This window comes from Brassica napus, chromosome C2 (genome assembly GCF_020379485.1).
Source record: "Brassica napus cultivar Da-Ae chromosome C2, Da-Ae, whole genome shotgun sequence".
Taxonomy (NCBI): Eukaryota; Viridiplantae; Streptophyta; class Magnoliopsida; order Brassicales; family Brassicaceae; genus Brassica; species Brassica napus.
In genome coordinates this window covers 9,965,511-9,980,666 of record NC_063445.1, presented here as the reverse complement: position 1 = coordinate 9,980,666, position 15,156 = coordinate 9,965,511, and the positions used below count along the sequence as shown (strand labels likewise).

The 15,156-nt window shown below is 37.1% G+C and overlaps 1 protein-coding gene and 2 pseudogenes across 1 annotated transcript; all 3 read left to right on the top strand.

Moving 5' to 3' along the window:
- Positions 1-8,020: 8,020 nt before the first annotated feature.
- Positions 8,021-10,780, top strand: LOC125581534. Its single transcript, XM_048747164.1, has 7 exons — positions 8,021-8,409; positions 8,927-9,067; positions 9,149-9,514; positions 9,600-9,845; positions 9,939-10,024; positions 10,087-10,294; positions 10,364-10,780. Exons 1-7 carry the CDS (start codon positions 8,083-8,085, stop codon positions 10,577-10,579), a joined length of 1,590 nt encoding a protein of 529 aa, XP_048603121.1. The 5' UTR covers positions 8,021-8,082; the 3' UTR covers positions 10,580-10,780.
- Positions 10,781-10,943: 163 nt separating this feature from the next.
- Positions 10,944-12,294, top strand: LOC125582155 (annotated as a pseudogene).
- A 1,676-nt stretch (positions 12,295-13,970) lies between these two features.
- LOC125582154 overlaps positions 13,971-15,156 on the top strand; it is a 2,243-nt pseudogene continuing 1,057 nt past the window's right edge.

Genomic DNA, 15,156 nt, shown 5'->3' with positions numbered 1-15,156 from the left:
ACCTTTTGAGTTAATTCACTGCGATGTTTGGGGCCCTTACCGTACTCTTTCCTCTTGTGGCGCTGCATATTTTTTAACTGTGGTTGATGATTATTCCAGAGCAGTCTGGACCTACCTTATGCTCGAAAAATCTGAAGTCCAAAACCTTTTACGAAACTTCTGTGCAATGAGTGAAAAACAGTTCGGCAAACAAGTCAAATGCATTCCCTCAGATAATGGTACCGAGTTCACGGTGTTGACTTCCTACCTACGGCAACAAGGGATACAACACCAAACTTCCTGCGTTGACACACCAACAGAATGGCCGTGTGGAACGTAAGCACCGTCACATATTAAATGTTGCTCTCTCCCTTCTCTTCCAAGCTAAGTTACCAGTTTCCTTTTGGGGTGAGAGTATTCTTACTGCTTCTCACCTGATCAATCGCACGCCTACACCACTTCTGCAAGGGAGAATTCCTTACGAACTTCTCCATGGAGTTGTGCCTTCGTTTGACTCTTTACGCATCTTCGGTTGTTTGTGCTATGAGCATCGACGACCGCGAGACAGAGATAAGTTTGGAGATCGCAGTCGCAAATGCTTGTTTGTAGGATATCTTTATGGAAAGAAAGCTTGGAAGTTATTTGACATTGATAAAAATGAGTTCTTCGCTAGTCGTGACGTGGTGTTTCTTGAAGATCAATTCCCTGGAACTTAAGATACTGAATATGTCACGCCTCCTGTTTATCAACCTGACGTCGCTATTGATGATTGGATATCACCAGTTTCTTCTTCACCTTCGATGATCACCACACCCCTGACTACTGATACACACCCGCCGTCTCCTACTACTACAGTTCCTGTTACCACTTCTATCTCTCCTCCTGAGACTGTTACTTCACCAACCCGGCCTTACCCGCTCCATCCTCTGTTGAGCAGTCAGACTGTCTCTCTCCTGGTCTCCCACTACTACTTGGTCGTGGTCATAGATCACACAAACCGCCTGTTCTTCTTAAGGACTATGTCGTCAACGCCACACAACTCCAAGAACCCCCTCTCGCTTCATCTTCCTCTGTTTCGGGTTCCTCTATCATAGTCTCAGGTACTACACCTTACCCTATCTCTACTTACCTCTCACGGGCAAACTTTTCCGCAGGACACAAAGCGTTTGTTGCAGCTCTGACATCAAATGTTGAACCTCGCAACTATAAGGAAGCTTGTCTCGATGATGAATGGAATGACTCCATGACTGATGAATATGCAGCTCTTGAAGGTCAACACACATGGGACGTCACTTCTCTTCCTCGGGCAAGAAAGCGATTGCTTGTCAATGGATCTATAAGAACAAGTATCTTTCAAATGGCAAGATCTTTCGTCGCAAGTCTCGTGTGGTTGCTTGTGGTAATCGACAACGAGAAGGTCTCGACTACACCGGCACTTTTGCGCCAGTCGCAAAGCCCAACTACCGCTCGACTATTACTTCAAATCGCCGCAGCAAAGAAGTGGGAAATACATCAAATGGACGTCCACAACGCCTTCTTGCACGGTGATCTAAAAGAAGAGGTTTATATGAAGTTTCCTCCTGGCTTCGAACATCCTGATCCTACCAAAGTGTGTCGCTTACGCAAGTCTATCTACGGTCTCAAGCAGTCTCCCCGTTGCTGGTTCGTAAAGCTCCGGACAGCTTTGAAAGACTATGGTTTCAAGCAAAGCAGGGCTGACTACTCACACTTCTCGTTGATCAAGGGTAACATCTCATTACACATTTTGATATATGTCGACGACTTCATTGTAGCCGGCAACGACATCTCTACTATTCAGAAGTTTAAGAACTATCTGAGCAAGTGCTTTCACATGAAAGATATGGGCAAACTCAAGTACTTTCTTGGCATTGAAGTTGCTCGCAATAGTGAAGGTATCTTCTTGTCTCAGCGAAAGTATGCGTTGGATATTGTCTCTGAGACTGGCTTATTGGGCTATAAACCATGTTCAACGCCTATAGAACTCAATCATAAACTGGCTCTGGCTGTTAGTCCCAACTTTGCTGATCCAGAGGCTTATCGTCGTCTAATAGGGCGCCTTATCTACCTCACTTTTACTCGACCTGAGATCTGTTACGCTGTCCACATACTTGCACAGTTCATGCAGTCTCCACTACAGGTCCATTGGGACGCAGCTTTGCGAACGGTACGCTATCTCAAAGGCTCTCCTGATCATGGCATACTACTACGCGCTGACTCTGATCTCTCCATTCGAGCCTATTGTGACTCCGACTGGAACTGTTGTCCTTTGACGCGACAATCACTCAGCGCTTATATTGTTCTCCTAGGTTCGTCTCCCATCTCTTGGAAAACGAAGAAACAAAAGATGGTTTCGTTATCCTCAGCTGAGGCCGTGTATCGGTCCATGGCAGCATCTTTAAAAGAGCTCAAGTGGATCAAGCAACTGCTGCGTGCGTTTGACATACCTCATGATCACCCAATGCAACTCTTCTGTGACAGCAAAGCGGCCATTTACATTGCGGCTAACCCAGTTTTCCATGAACGAACGAAACATATTGAGTCGGACTGCAATTTTGTTCGCGATGCTGTCGAGGACAAGCTGATTACTACAGAACATATCAGAACCACTGAGCAGCCTGGCAGACATTCTCACCAAGGCCCTACCAACAACTACATTTTCTTATCTACTGTCCAAGCTGGAGATTCAAAATCTTTCACCTCCAACTTGCGGGGGGGGGGGGGGGGGGTATAGAGATAATGATGTGAATTATAGATAATGATATGTTGTACTTATCTAAATACATAGTCCTCTCGTGATAAGGACTTAATCTCTTGTATATACTCACGTACTTTCATCAATACGACACACACTTTACAATCTATTTTATCCATCATTAACATTTGATAAGAGAATGTAATCAAAGCTGATTTATGATTGGTGATGAACTTACTAGTTAATGAACATGGTGGCACTAGACCATAGAAACAGTACAAAGAACACAACAATAATCAAATGGCAGAGCAGAGTGAGAAGGTGATATTCCATCAACTCAAATAAAACATAGGCGGTTGTAGCACCACCAGACATCCTCTTGTTCTTGTGGAAGAATACCATCAGCAGCTGTAAATAGTAAGGATCAATTTAGGTAAAACATTGCAAACACTATCCACTCAATCACTCAACATTTGATCAACGAGTATACTAGACATCCAGATTCAAATCACAAATCTCATAAAAGTAAACACCAATCTGAAAATAACCTACAGATTCTACATATGAACTGATGAAACCATCCTCAGTGGAAAAGGTTACCTCACAGGAGAGAACCAGAACCGAAGAAGACAATCAAATTTCGTAATCCACACATGAACGAACGGCTTTCCTTACGAATCAAGCTAAAAGACCCGTGGAAGCTTCCATCGAGATTTCGATGAGACGGAAACGAAGAGGGCTATACGCAAGGACATGCAAGACTATTACAGTACATATAGGTTTATAATCTGGTTTATTTTATACTGGTGGTTAAGTTTCCTTTAGCTTATTCCACTTATATTTAAACTGTAATAAGTATGAAATTTACAATTTGAGAAATATAATTCATACATTTTGATATGGTAGCATAGCCTAACAACCTTCCTAATGACGATGCGTATTTCTCAACTCTAATCCATCACTGACTTCATTACTCTAATCAATTTTTTCGAGAATACTGAGCTTTTCTTCTTCATTTTGCGTGTTCTTGTTTTTCTTCTTTTATTTTCGCAATCAACGATTGAAGTTTGGATCCAATTCGTTTGATTTCTTTGCCCGGTTCTTGATTCATTTTGTCTTCTTGATTCGTTTCCTAGCTTGATTTGTCTTCATTGCTTCTTGATTTGTTCTCAATCATGGAATCAACTGTGAACAATCTTCAATTTTTGCATCATTACGAGAATTCGTACTTTCTTCACGGCTCTCTGATCATGCTGGCTTGGTTTTAGTTACATCTTGACTGATTTCTGGAGCTAAATTTCATTCTTGGTGTCGCTCTATACGTCTTGTTCTCAATATCCGCTATAAGTTTGGATTTATTGATAGTATGATTCCAAACCCCTTGATAATCATCGTGATTCTGGTTCTTCGTCCTGTTATAACGATATGGTTTGCTACTTGGTTGATGAGTTCAGTTTTCAAGAAAATTGGTCAGAGTTTTCTCTTTATGTCCACTGCTGAATCTATATGGAAGAACTTGCTTACTTGATTTGAACATGATGATGTATCTAGAGTCTATGATATAGAACAATGTTTAAGTATTTTTCAGTAAGGATCTATGGTTGTTACAACCTACTATACTAAGATAGTAACGCTTTTGGAAGAATACAAGAACTATGTTGAATATTTCATTAAATTCTAGTGTTGTTAAATTATGTATTTTGTCAATTATTTTAAATTTTGTGTTCTTGGATTAAGTCTTTGTAACCATTCTTCTCAAATACTTTAATTTAATTTCTTGTGTTATTGAATTTAACAGTTTTCTAATTTTATTAAATATTTATGTTATATAATTGGTGGATTTTGAGATACTGGTATTTGAAAAGAATTTAATGAAAATTTTATTATAAAAGGGACCAATTATGTGCTTTTAAACTATGATTTGAAGATAATTCTTTATATTTATCTATCCGATATGTACATCAATAGTTATTATATGATAGCTTTAAGAATATAATTTTCATTATAATTTGTTAAAGTATATTACCATGACGATGAATGAAAAAAATATTATTGTCATAATCCATGTTGTATTGATGGACAAACCCTTTCAATTATTCTTCTCAAAATTATCCATAAATTAGTTAAGACAATTTTTTTTAAAAACTTTTTATATTCAGATAAGATGTTTTTTTGTTATTCAATTTTTTTGTTAATCAAAATTTTATTCAAAACTTTTATTTTTTATTTGACTGTTCCATTTAATATCTTTTTGTTTCCATGATATATAAAAGTTTAGTTTTACTATTTTAATAAATCCAATTTATTTGGAATCTCCTTATATACAAAGAAAAAACTTCATGGAATTAGTTTCTATTAAATTTATTTGCATTCCTTTGAAACTTAAAACATAAGAATTAGATAAATGTATTAAAACTCATCAAACATTTTTAAATATTTACTTATTTCTTCAACTAATTTTTTTCAAATCAATAAAATTATTACCTACTCTTTAGATTCAAAATCCAATAAATTTTCACATTTTTACTAGAGGTAAAAATATTACTATTTAGATAAATGAGGTTACTGGTATGGCAAAGCTTCTTTTTGATTAAATAATTAAAGTGGCTAAAATAGGTTTTACTAAAGAGTCAAATGACAATTTTATCTTATTTAAAATTTTATTTAATTATTTATTTAATATATAAAAATATATTTTTCATTTTATAAAAATGATTTTTTCTTAAGAAAATTAGGAAAACCTTTCTAAACATATATGATATCTACCTGAATTTATAAGTTGTTTTCCCCCAAATTCATAAATGCCTTAATAAATGTGTAAATAGACCTATGAATGCAACTTGTATGTATATTTAAGAATGTCTTCCTAAATGTGTATGTCTTCTTCTCAAATTTGATTTATATGCATATTAAAAAAATCCTATTTAATATACTAGGGCCGGCCCGCTCTACGGACGGGATAAAAATTAAGAAACAATTTAAACAGTTAGAATGAATGTTTAATATAAATTTGTATCATATAAAAAATACATATTAGTTAAATATTGTACATGTTAATGTATTTGAATACTAAATAGACTATGAAACTACCAATATTTGCTTTGATTAGGGATATTTGCTTGCTTTGATTACTGTTGAATGAACTATGTAAATTAAATTGCTTGGTAAGCTGTTAGTACAACACTATATGTCATGTCTTGAGATTTTTGCTCTTATACCATCTTTCTTCTGAGGTTGGGACGTTCATCGGGTTTAGTTGTACGTGGATGTTGTTTTGATTAAGTTATTTAAAGTAGTTTTCTTTCGTGGTTATATACATGCAGGTTTCCTTCTTCTTTATTTGACCAAATATTGGAAATTATAAATATACCCTACCACTAAAAATATTTCTATGTATATATAATTTAAAAAAAAAATATTATTAATTTTTATTCCACCTTGATTAGGACAATAAGTTTGAATATATCTTAAACCACAAATCATAAATATTCTCAGTCTTATACATTTTTTTTCTTCAAGTTATTATTAATTTTATTTCCTTTTATACATTTCTCTTAATATTTATGTATGCATCCATAATACTTTTTAAAAAGGATTTTTCATTAACTAATGTATTTATTGTAGTTTTAAATATATTATAGTTTTCATGCACTTGATTAAATTTTTTTGGCATTGGTGGTATTTGAAGTAGTTGAAAACCTGAATGAATATTTACTTTCATAAAAATTTTGGTGTATGTTTAAAAATAAAAATTTGTAAAGGCTTTTAAATCATATGAATATAATATTCAACACACTACTATTAACCGTTTATATACTTACAATTCTGACGTAAGTAATTGCAAATTTGATGAACTCATAGATTCGTTGTTACTTTATAAATTATCACATGATAAAGTACATAGGGTAAAGATTGCTTTGATGATAATATAACGTCCATATCGTAATGTGTGTGTTTTTTTATTTACTATGTATTAAGAAATAATTAACACATTCAATAATATTAAAGAGTAAAAAGCCATGTCAATTGTTCATAGTATAAGCCCAAAGTTAAACTCAAGCCCAACCAAAGAAATAAAACCCAGAGACACGTGTCGGTCTGTCAGAGAGTGACTTTCCACGTGGATAGCTTAGGAGAAAGACAAACATATTTTATATATATATATATATAATATATTTCAAAAATTTGCGATGATGTTTTTAAATATGTATAATATTTTTATAAATTTAGATATAAAAACATTTCCATAAAGGTAGGACAATGTTATACGTATTTAAGAATATCTTATTATTTATGCATTTAATTCAAATTTAGTAGAGTGTTCATAAATATATATTCATTAAAGTTTCCTAAATACATGTTTAAAATTTATTTTAAATGCATATTTATGAAAAAAAAATTCTAAATTTTATGAAGATATTTATTAATATCTTCTTAAATTTTTTTTAAAATATTAAAAATTTATCAGTATTTTTTCTAAATTTTAGAAATATATTATACTTATTCAGAAATGACTTCATAAACTCGGATTTAAGAAGATGTCATTTAAATACATTCATGAAGATTTTTCTAAACTCAATTCAGTAAAGATATCATGAATATTTAGAAAAGTTTTCATAAACTTTTAGAAGGAAAATTGTTTTTTCAAAAAAAAATTGAAACAAAATGGAAAAAAAATTTAAGGAAATTTTTGAATATTTCAACAACAAAATTTCTATTTAAAAATATTTATTTAATTATATATATATATATATATATATATATATATATATATAATAAAAAGTATAATTATCATTTTACTCTATAATAAAACCTATTTTAATCATTTTTACATTTGTGTGCTATATTTTTAATAAGGAAATTTTTAATGTTATCTTCTATTGGTATTTTGACTATAAAAAAAGAGAAAAAGATAAAAATAGCACTAAATCAAGTTTTTGTTCTCAAACTAGCATTCAAGGTCAAAAGTCACAAAAATAGCATTTAATGTTTTATTAAAAAGTCACAAACTTAGAGTTTAGAGTTAAAGGGTGGGTTTATGATTTAGGTTTAGGGTTTAGGGTTTAGAGTTTAGAGTTTAGGGTTTAGGGTTTAGGATTTAGGGTTTAGGGTTTAGGGTTTAGTGTTTAGGATTTAGGGTTTAGGATTTAGAGTTTAGAGTTTAGGGTTTAGAGTTGAGAAATGAGGTTTTGAGGATAAGATTTCAAATTTTGAAAAATAAAAAATTAAAATTTTCTATGGATAAAAATGTTACGTGGAAATCATTAAGCATTAGAGCATTTTGCCAGCAACATATATATAACTAATAATAAGATAAAGTACATTTTCGAGGGAAAATATAGGAACTAAAATACATCGTGGAGAGACGACGAACCCCAAAAAAAACGGACATGGCGTCTTCATCTTCCTCATCGTCTTTCACGCTTCCCTCTCTGTTTTCCATCGCCGTTCTGATTCTAACTGCCTCAACCGCGGAATCACTGAAATCCCCGTTTAACCCTCGCGACCTCCTTCCACTTCTTCCCAAGCAAGTCTCGTGGCCGATTCTCAATTCCCTCTACGGCGCCGCCGATCTGCTCCCCACTTTCATCGGAACAGCGAGCCCAGGGAACGATGACGTCAAGTGGAAAGGCGCTTGTTTCTACGAGAACACGGCTTATTTGGAGTTTCATAACAAGTCTGGCAGCGAGTTTGGTGGAGGCACGCTTCACATTCAGGTGCGAATCAGAACTCAAATTCGAATAGATTTCGACCGCGATTGAGTGTCTATGGGAGTTAATTGTGTATGGGTCCTCTTTCAATTTTGACTATTGCAAGTTTCTGATTTCAATTCAATTGCTAGGGCACGCTTCACATTCAGGTGCAAATAAAACTCAAATTCATGTAGATTTCGTGCACTACGATGGTGATTGACTGTTTATGGGAGTTAATTGTGTATGGGTCCTCTTTCAATTTGACTATTGCAAGTTTCTGATTCGATTCAATTGCTAGGGCACATTGTTGATTTAAGTTGTATTTAACCTTCTTCTCTTGTGGGTAGTCCTTAGGATACGCTTTTTAGTTTTGGGTTTAATCAATTTTAATGAAAGTTGAGTACTTGCTGAGTTTAGTATGTAAAGACTCCATTTTTAAAAAAATCTGTGAGCTTTGTTGTTTCTTGCTTTTGTAGTTGATGTGAAACTGTTTGTAGTGGATTATTCCTAAGTTTTGTTCTTTTGTTTGTGTGTTATGAAGGCGGATAAAGCGCATAGTTGGACTTGCATGGATCTTTATGTCTTTGCAACTCCGTACCGTGTGACATGGACTTGGTACTTCATCTCACGTGCGCACACTGTGGAGTTCCCGGAGTGGGATGGATTAGCCGAGTACGAATATGTAAGATGGTTGTTGCTATGTCTTTTGGTTTCTCAGTTTAGGATGACTTTGTTTTGATGCGATTCTTTGGGTGTGTATCAGGTTAAGAATAAGGGAGTTTCGATATTCCTTATGCACGCGGGGATGTTAGGAACACTTCAAGCGTTATGGGATGTTTTTCCTCTCTTTACCAATACTGGTTGGGGGGAGAGCTCTAACCTCGCGTTTCTTGAGAAGCATATGGGAGCTAAGTTCGACGCTCGTCCTGAACCGTGGGTCACAAACGTTACAACTGATCAAATCCAGTCTGGTGATCTGCTAGCTATCTCGAAGATCCGTGGACGGTGGGGTGGGTTCGAGACTCTTGAGAAGTGGGTGAGCGGGGCGTACGCTGGTCATTCCGCTGTCTGCTTGAGAGACTCCGAAGGGAAACTGTGGGTTGGTGAGTCTGGGAATGAAAACGAGAAGGTAAACAAAACTAAACTTCAGAGTTAAGTTTTAGCAAACAAGAGTTTCGTTTGTTGAAGTGTTTTTGGGTTTGTGATGATCATAGGGAGAAGATGTAATAGCGATCTTACCATGGGAGGAATGGTGGGAATTCGAACTAACAAAGGATGACGCGAATCCTCAGATCGCATTGCTACCTTTGCATCCCGATGTTCGTGCTAAGTTCAACGTTTCTGCTGCGTGGGAGTATGCTCGAAGCATGGAGGGTAAACCGTATGGTTATCATAATTTGATTTTTAGCTGGATCGATACTGTTAGTGAGAACTACCCGCCTCCTCTCGATTCTCATCTTGTAGGTTTTTCTTTTCATTTCTCAGTTCACAACTTTGTCCTTGTGAACGAGTACTCTTTCTAATTAGGAGCTTTTTCTTTCTCTCTCTTTCAGGTTGCGTCTTTCATGACTGTTTGGAGCAAAATGCAGCCTGATTATGCTGCTAATATGTGGAATGAAGCTTTGAACAAGCGTCTCGGACAAAGGTATCACAATTTGTTCCTTTGTTCTTCTTGATATCATTCTCTTACATGTTCTTAATTTTGCAGGGTCTTGATCTTTCTGATGTACTGGTCGAAGTAGAGAAGCGCGGGTCTTCTTTTGACAAATTACTGGCAATACCCGAACAAGACGATTGGATATACAGCGATGGTAAATCAACCTCATGCATTGCTTTCATCCTCGAAATGTACAAAGAAGGTGGCCTATTCGGCTCATTGGCTGATTCTATTCAAGTCACAGAGTTCACGGTGAGAAGCAATACATAAGTCGCAAGCTAGTGCTACCGTGTTATGTGTTAATATTTCAAAATTTTGCAGCTCAAAGATGCTTACATGCTCAACTTCTTCGAGACAAACGCAAGTAGACTTCCTAAATGGTGCAATGACAATGACAGTGTGAAGCTTCCTTACTGTCAGATACTTGGCAAGTACAGAATGCAACTTCCTGGTTACAACACTATGGAACCATACACCCATATGAATGAGCTATGTCCATCTCTGCCTCCAAAGTACAGCAGACCAGACAACTGCTAGAAACCAATTGGAACTCTCAACTGTTTGTCTGTTTGTTAGGACACAAGTTTTAATGTAATACCACGTGTGAAAGCTCTTAACAACTGTTTGTAAATATATAACTCAGGTCTGTAGCATACTCTGATACTACAGGTTATGTAATTGTTTGAATTATTATGAGACGCAAAAAGTAGGAATTAAAAGATTGATCTCTTGGACATATATCTCTTGGTTTAAAGATTGATCTTTTGAACATTTCTCTTGGTTTAGGCCGGTTTAGTCTGGTTTCAATCTCATCTTCCTCGTTAAAGTAGCACTGTAGTAGCTAAGGTTGGAACTTTCGATTGATTCCTATTTTCTAGTGAATGTGAGTTCATTAGGACAGATGATGATGGGCCATGTCGTGGCCCGGACTCACCTGATCCTGTCTCGAAATAACTTCGCCGATAGCATACGGTGTCAAGGCTTGAGGGTTTCAAAAACCCTAAGCATGGAGTCGCAGCAGTCAAAGCGACCCACTTGCCCTTCTTGCGCTAAACCCACGCAGCTCTGCCTCTGCAACCGTATCCGATCTCCGCCTCTGGATAACCAGGTGAGTTTACTATCCTTCAGCACAGCCTCGAGAGAAAACACGCGCTTAACTCAACTCGAATCGCTAGGTTAGGGCTTAAGAACGTTACTGTCACCACCGTTTGCGATGTCCATGACGAGGCTGAGTTCTTGATAAGAGTTAAAGGAGCCTCCTTGGAGCTTGTTGATACCTCAAAGTTAGGTAGTGACAATGTGGATAATGAAAGTTTGAAGCTTTATCAACAATTAGCTGATAAGAGAGGTTCTTGTGAAGAGGATTTGATGAGAATCTCTATGAAGAAACGAGGTGTAATCAGCAATGTCTCCACCTCTCTGATGGAAGATGCTAGTTTTGATGGAATATTGGCTTCTCCTGCAGCCATGGATGTGTTGGCAAAAGGGTTTGTGGTAACGAAGTTCTCGGAAGGGAAGGAAGAGTTTGAGCTCGAGGTTCCTCCCGGATCAGCACTGTTGTTCCCTAGCGAAGGATCTGTGATGATCAACGATCTTAAAGAGAGAGATTTGAAGGTGAGGAATCTGATCGTTTTGATGGGACGTGGTCCAAGGCGAGGAGAATGTACGTTGAGAACCCGTGGCTGAAGCTTTTGTGTAGCCACGTGAAGCTAGAAATCGAAGGTGCGAGTTTGTACAGAGAAGTAAGGAGGCAGCCGAGAGAGGGGTGTTGTCGACGATAGAGAGTATTGTACACGCGATGAAGGAGATGGGGGAAGATACGGAAGGTTTGGATAATATGTTGGATGTTTTTGAATCCATGGTTGGGGATCAAAGAAGATGCAAAGATGAGAACTTTGGAAAAGTTCTCTGAAAGCCAACGGCTTTGCTCTTATAACATTTATTAAGCTGAGATTGCTAATTGTCTTAAGTTCTGATAATTTATGCGAATGTTTCTGGAATGTTCCTTTGACAGCCACTACATTAGCTTCTTGTTGTCTTCATGCTTAGTGGTCTCACCTTACAAGTGCATCATCAAGAATATGGCCGTGTTCGTTTGTACATCTCCATCTGAGTGTTGTTCGTTTTTTCATTTCGTCCATGTATCCAAATGAATCGTCTGAATGCAACCATGTTCGTTTGCTTTTCATTTTTTAACTTTCATCTACATCCAGGTGGACTTGTTAATAAAATGATTAAAATATATTTTTTTACGTTTCGGCGGAAAAATAGCATTTTTACAGTTTTGGCGGGGAAATATTTTTGCGGTTTTTGAAGAAATTGTGTTTTTCGCAAAAAAGTGCATTTTTGTTGTTTTGGTGGAAAATACGTTTTTATGGGTTTGGCGGAAAAATACGTTTTGCGGTTTGGACGGAAAAAGTGTGTTTTGCGGTTTTAGCGGGAAAAATGTTTTTGACAGGAAAAGTTTTTTTCACGATTTTGACGTGAAATGCGTTTTTTTCGATTTTGGCGGGAAAAGTTTTTTCGCGATTTTGGCGGGAAAAGTTTTTTTGCTTTTGGTGGGAAAAGCATTTTTGCGGTTTCGACGAGAAATACATTTTTCTGGTTTCGGTTGGGAAATACATTTTTCCGATTTTGGCGGGGAAAATGCGTTTTTTCCGATTTTGGCGAGAAAATGTGTTTTCCAGTTTTGGCGGGGTAATGTATTTTTCCGGTTTTGCGGGGGGAAAATGCGTTTTTCCGGTTTTGGCGGGGAAAATGCGTTTTCCGGTTTTGGCGGTAAAATTTTGTTTTCCAGTTTTGGTGGGAAAATGCATTTTTCCGGTTTTGGCGGAAAAAATTGTGTTTTGGCGAGGAAAATGCATTTTTCTGGTTTTGGCGGGAAAATTGCATCTTTCCGGTTTGGCGGGCGGGAAAATTGTGTTTTGGCGAGAAAATGCATTTTTCTGGTTTTGGCGGGAAAATTGCGTCTTTCGGTTTTGGCGAGAAAATTGTGTTTTTCGGTTTTGGCGAGAAAATGTTTTTGCGGTTTTGGCCGGGGAAAATGCTTTTGGAGTTTGGCGGGAAATGCGTTTTTGGGTTTTGGCGGAAAAAATGCGTGTTTTTGGGTTTTGGCGGGAAAATGCGTTTTTTTTTGTTTTGGCGGGAAAATGCGATTTTTCGGTTTGGTCGAAATGTGCGGTTTTAATGGTTTGGCCGAAAAATGTGTTTTTATGGAAATGTGTGTTTTACGTTTTTTGCGAAAAAACGCATCTCGCGGTTTTGGCGGGAAAGTGTGTTTTTCATTTTTTGCGAGAAAATGCATTTTTTGGTTATAGTAGAAAAATGTATATGCAAAAAAAATAGAATTTAAGGTTTGAAAATAATATTTTGATTTTAAAAGTTCATTTTTGTCATTTATTATTTTGGACTGAACTAGATGCATCTGCATCCAGATGCACCATCAAGACTCACCTTCGTTTGGGTGAGAATTTGAGATAAGTTTTTAAAAAATCAGCTGGGTGATCCATCTGGATGTAGCATTATAATGCACAAAACGAACATCGATTTGCATCCATCTGGGTGAGCAAACGAACATGGCCTATATTATTAGAGTATTGCCAATGATGAATCATCTGATCCAGCTTCCTGCAATAGAATCACAATAGATAAGAAAAAAAAAATCATTCAGTTTGGCAGCCGTCTAAACAAAGCTGAAATATAATCGTAGCATTAGCGATGTTGAACAAGAGAAGCTAAGTTTGAAGTAAACTGAAGGTTTTGTAGACTATTGGGGTTAGGATGAGTTAAGCAAAAAATCCGGGCCAAAATGCGTAAAATAGGAATATAGGTCTTATTCAGTAAAAACATTTGCTCCTTCCGAATTAACTAACACACGACGAGAGACGAAAAACACTTACCAAAGAGCTCAACAGTGTGTCTTGTCCGAATGCTTTCAACTCGCAGAAGCTTAGCTCTAGCGAAAGACTCGTTTTGTCGCTACGTAATCTCAAGCTCGATTCGTCTCTACAGAATACTATGACCCACCATTCTCCCTCTCTCCAAACCCGCTAAAACAGCGAAGAAGACGAAAGAAAACCGAGCAGGATCAGTCGCCGGAGCCGATGACTAGCCCGACGGCGCCGGTGACGTCAGACCTCCCTTTCGATTTTAGGTATTCCTATTCAGAAACCAACCCGGCAATCAAACCAATTGGGTTCCGTGAACGAAACGGTTCTCTCCGTTCGGACCGGGTCGATTGGACCGGAACTGGACGGGCACTTGCGCTCCAGCTTCTCTGGAGAGTGATCAGAGGCAATGGGCGGGTGGTAAGAGACAAGATTCTCGGCGAGGCGTTGACGGAGGAGGAAGGGCTGAGCTCGTTGAACGGTACCGTCACAGTGATTGTTCACGCCAGATCAATCTCGGTATTGCCCTCTTTCCCTCTCGCTTAAAGCTTTAAACTTGAATGTAGTTTCGTCATGTAACGACTTTGGTTTTATAAAACCATTGCAAAGTAAGAGTCTTTACACTCTTCTTCTTGCTAAAGCTTTAAGCTTTGAATGTAGTTTCTTTCTGTAAAGACTCTCCTTTTTGAATCATTGCAAGTTAAGGTCTGGGATCTTTCATGATCATTATGTACACTTGTCTGATTACTCCTCCATTATTAAGGTCTCTCATGATCCAATTTGAGACTGATCACACTCTGATCACTAGGGAACACACCTTCAAGCTATGTATTCTTCTAAAAGTTCGAGAACCAATGAGTTAAGGTTCTTCTTCCTGTTGTTGTTATGATGTTATTAGGGAAAGGAGGAGTCACACACAATATGATAGATGAATTCATAACCATTGGAAGAAAGCCGAGGCAGTTAGGATTAAATGCTTGGGAGTACCTACTCTTGACATGGACAACATATGCCACCACCTCGAGGTCTCTTATTCAATTCTCAATAACACCATGCTCTATTGGTTCTTGCTTGATCTTACTAGTAGTTTGTGTTTGCCTGACAGGAAAAATCAGGTGGAAAGATTGTATACAGGGACATAAACATCCTAGTTTTGTAGGGGAAGGAACTATGATCCGAAGAGTCGTCCCACCATACCACTCATGTTATGGAAGCCTTACCCACCAA

Bases quoted from the DNA above. Each gene is read 5' to 3' on its own strand.
- LOC125581534 (XM_048747164.1), top strand. From the start codon at position 8,083: ATGGCGTCTTCATCTTCCTCATCGTCTTTCACGCTTCCCTCTCTGTTT. The intron at 9,846-9,938 runs GTAGGTTTTTCT...TCTCTCTTTCAG, and splicing joins CTCCTCTCGATTCTCATCTT to GTTGCGTCTTTCATGACTGT. The intron at 10,295-10,363 runs GTGAGAAGCAAT...AAAATTTTGCAG, and splicing joins TTCAAGTCACAGAGTTCACG to CTCAAAGATGCTTACATGCT.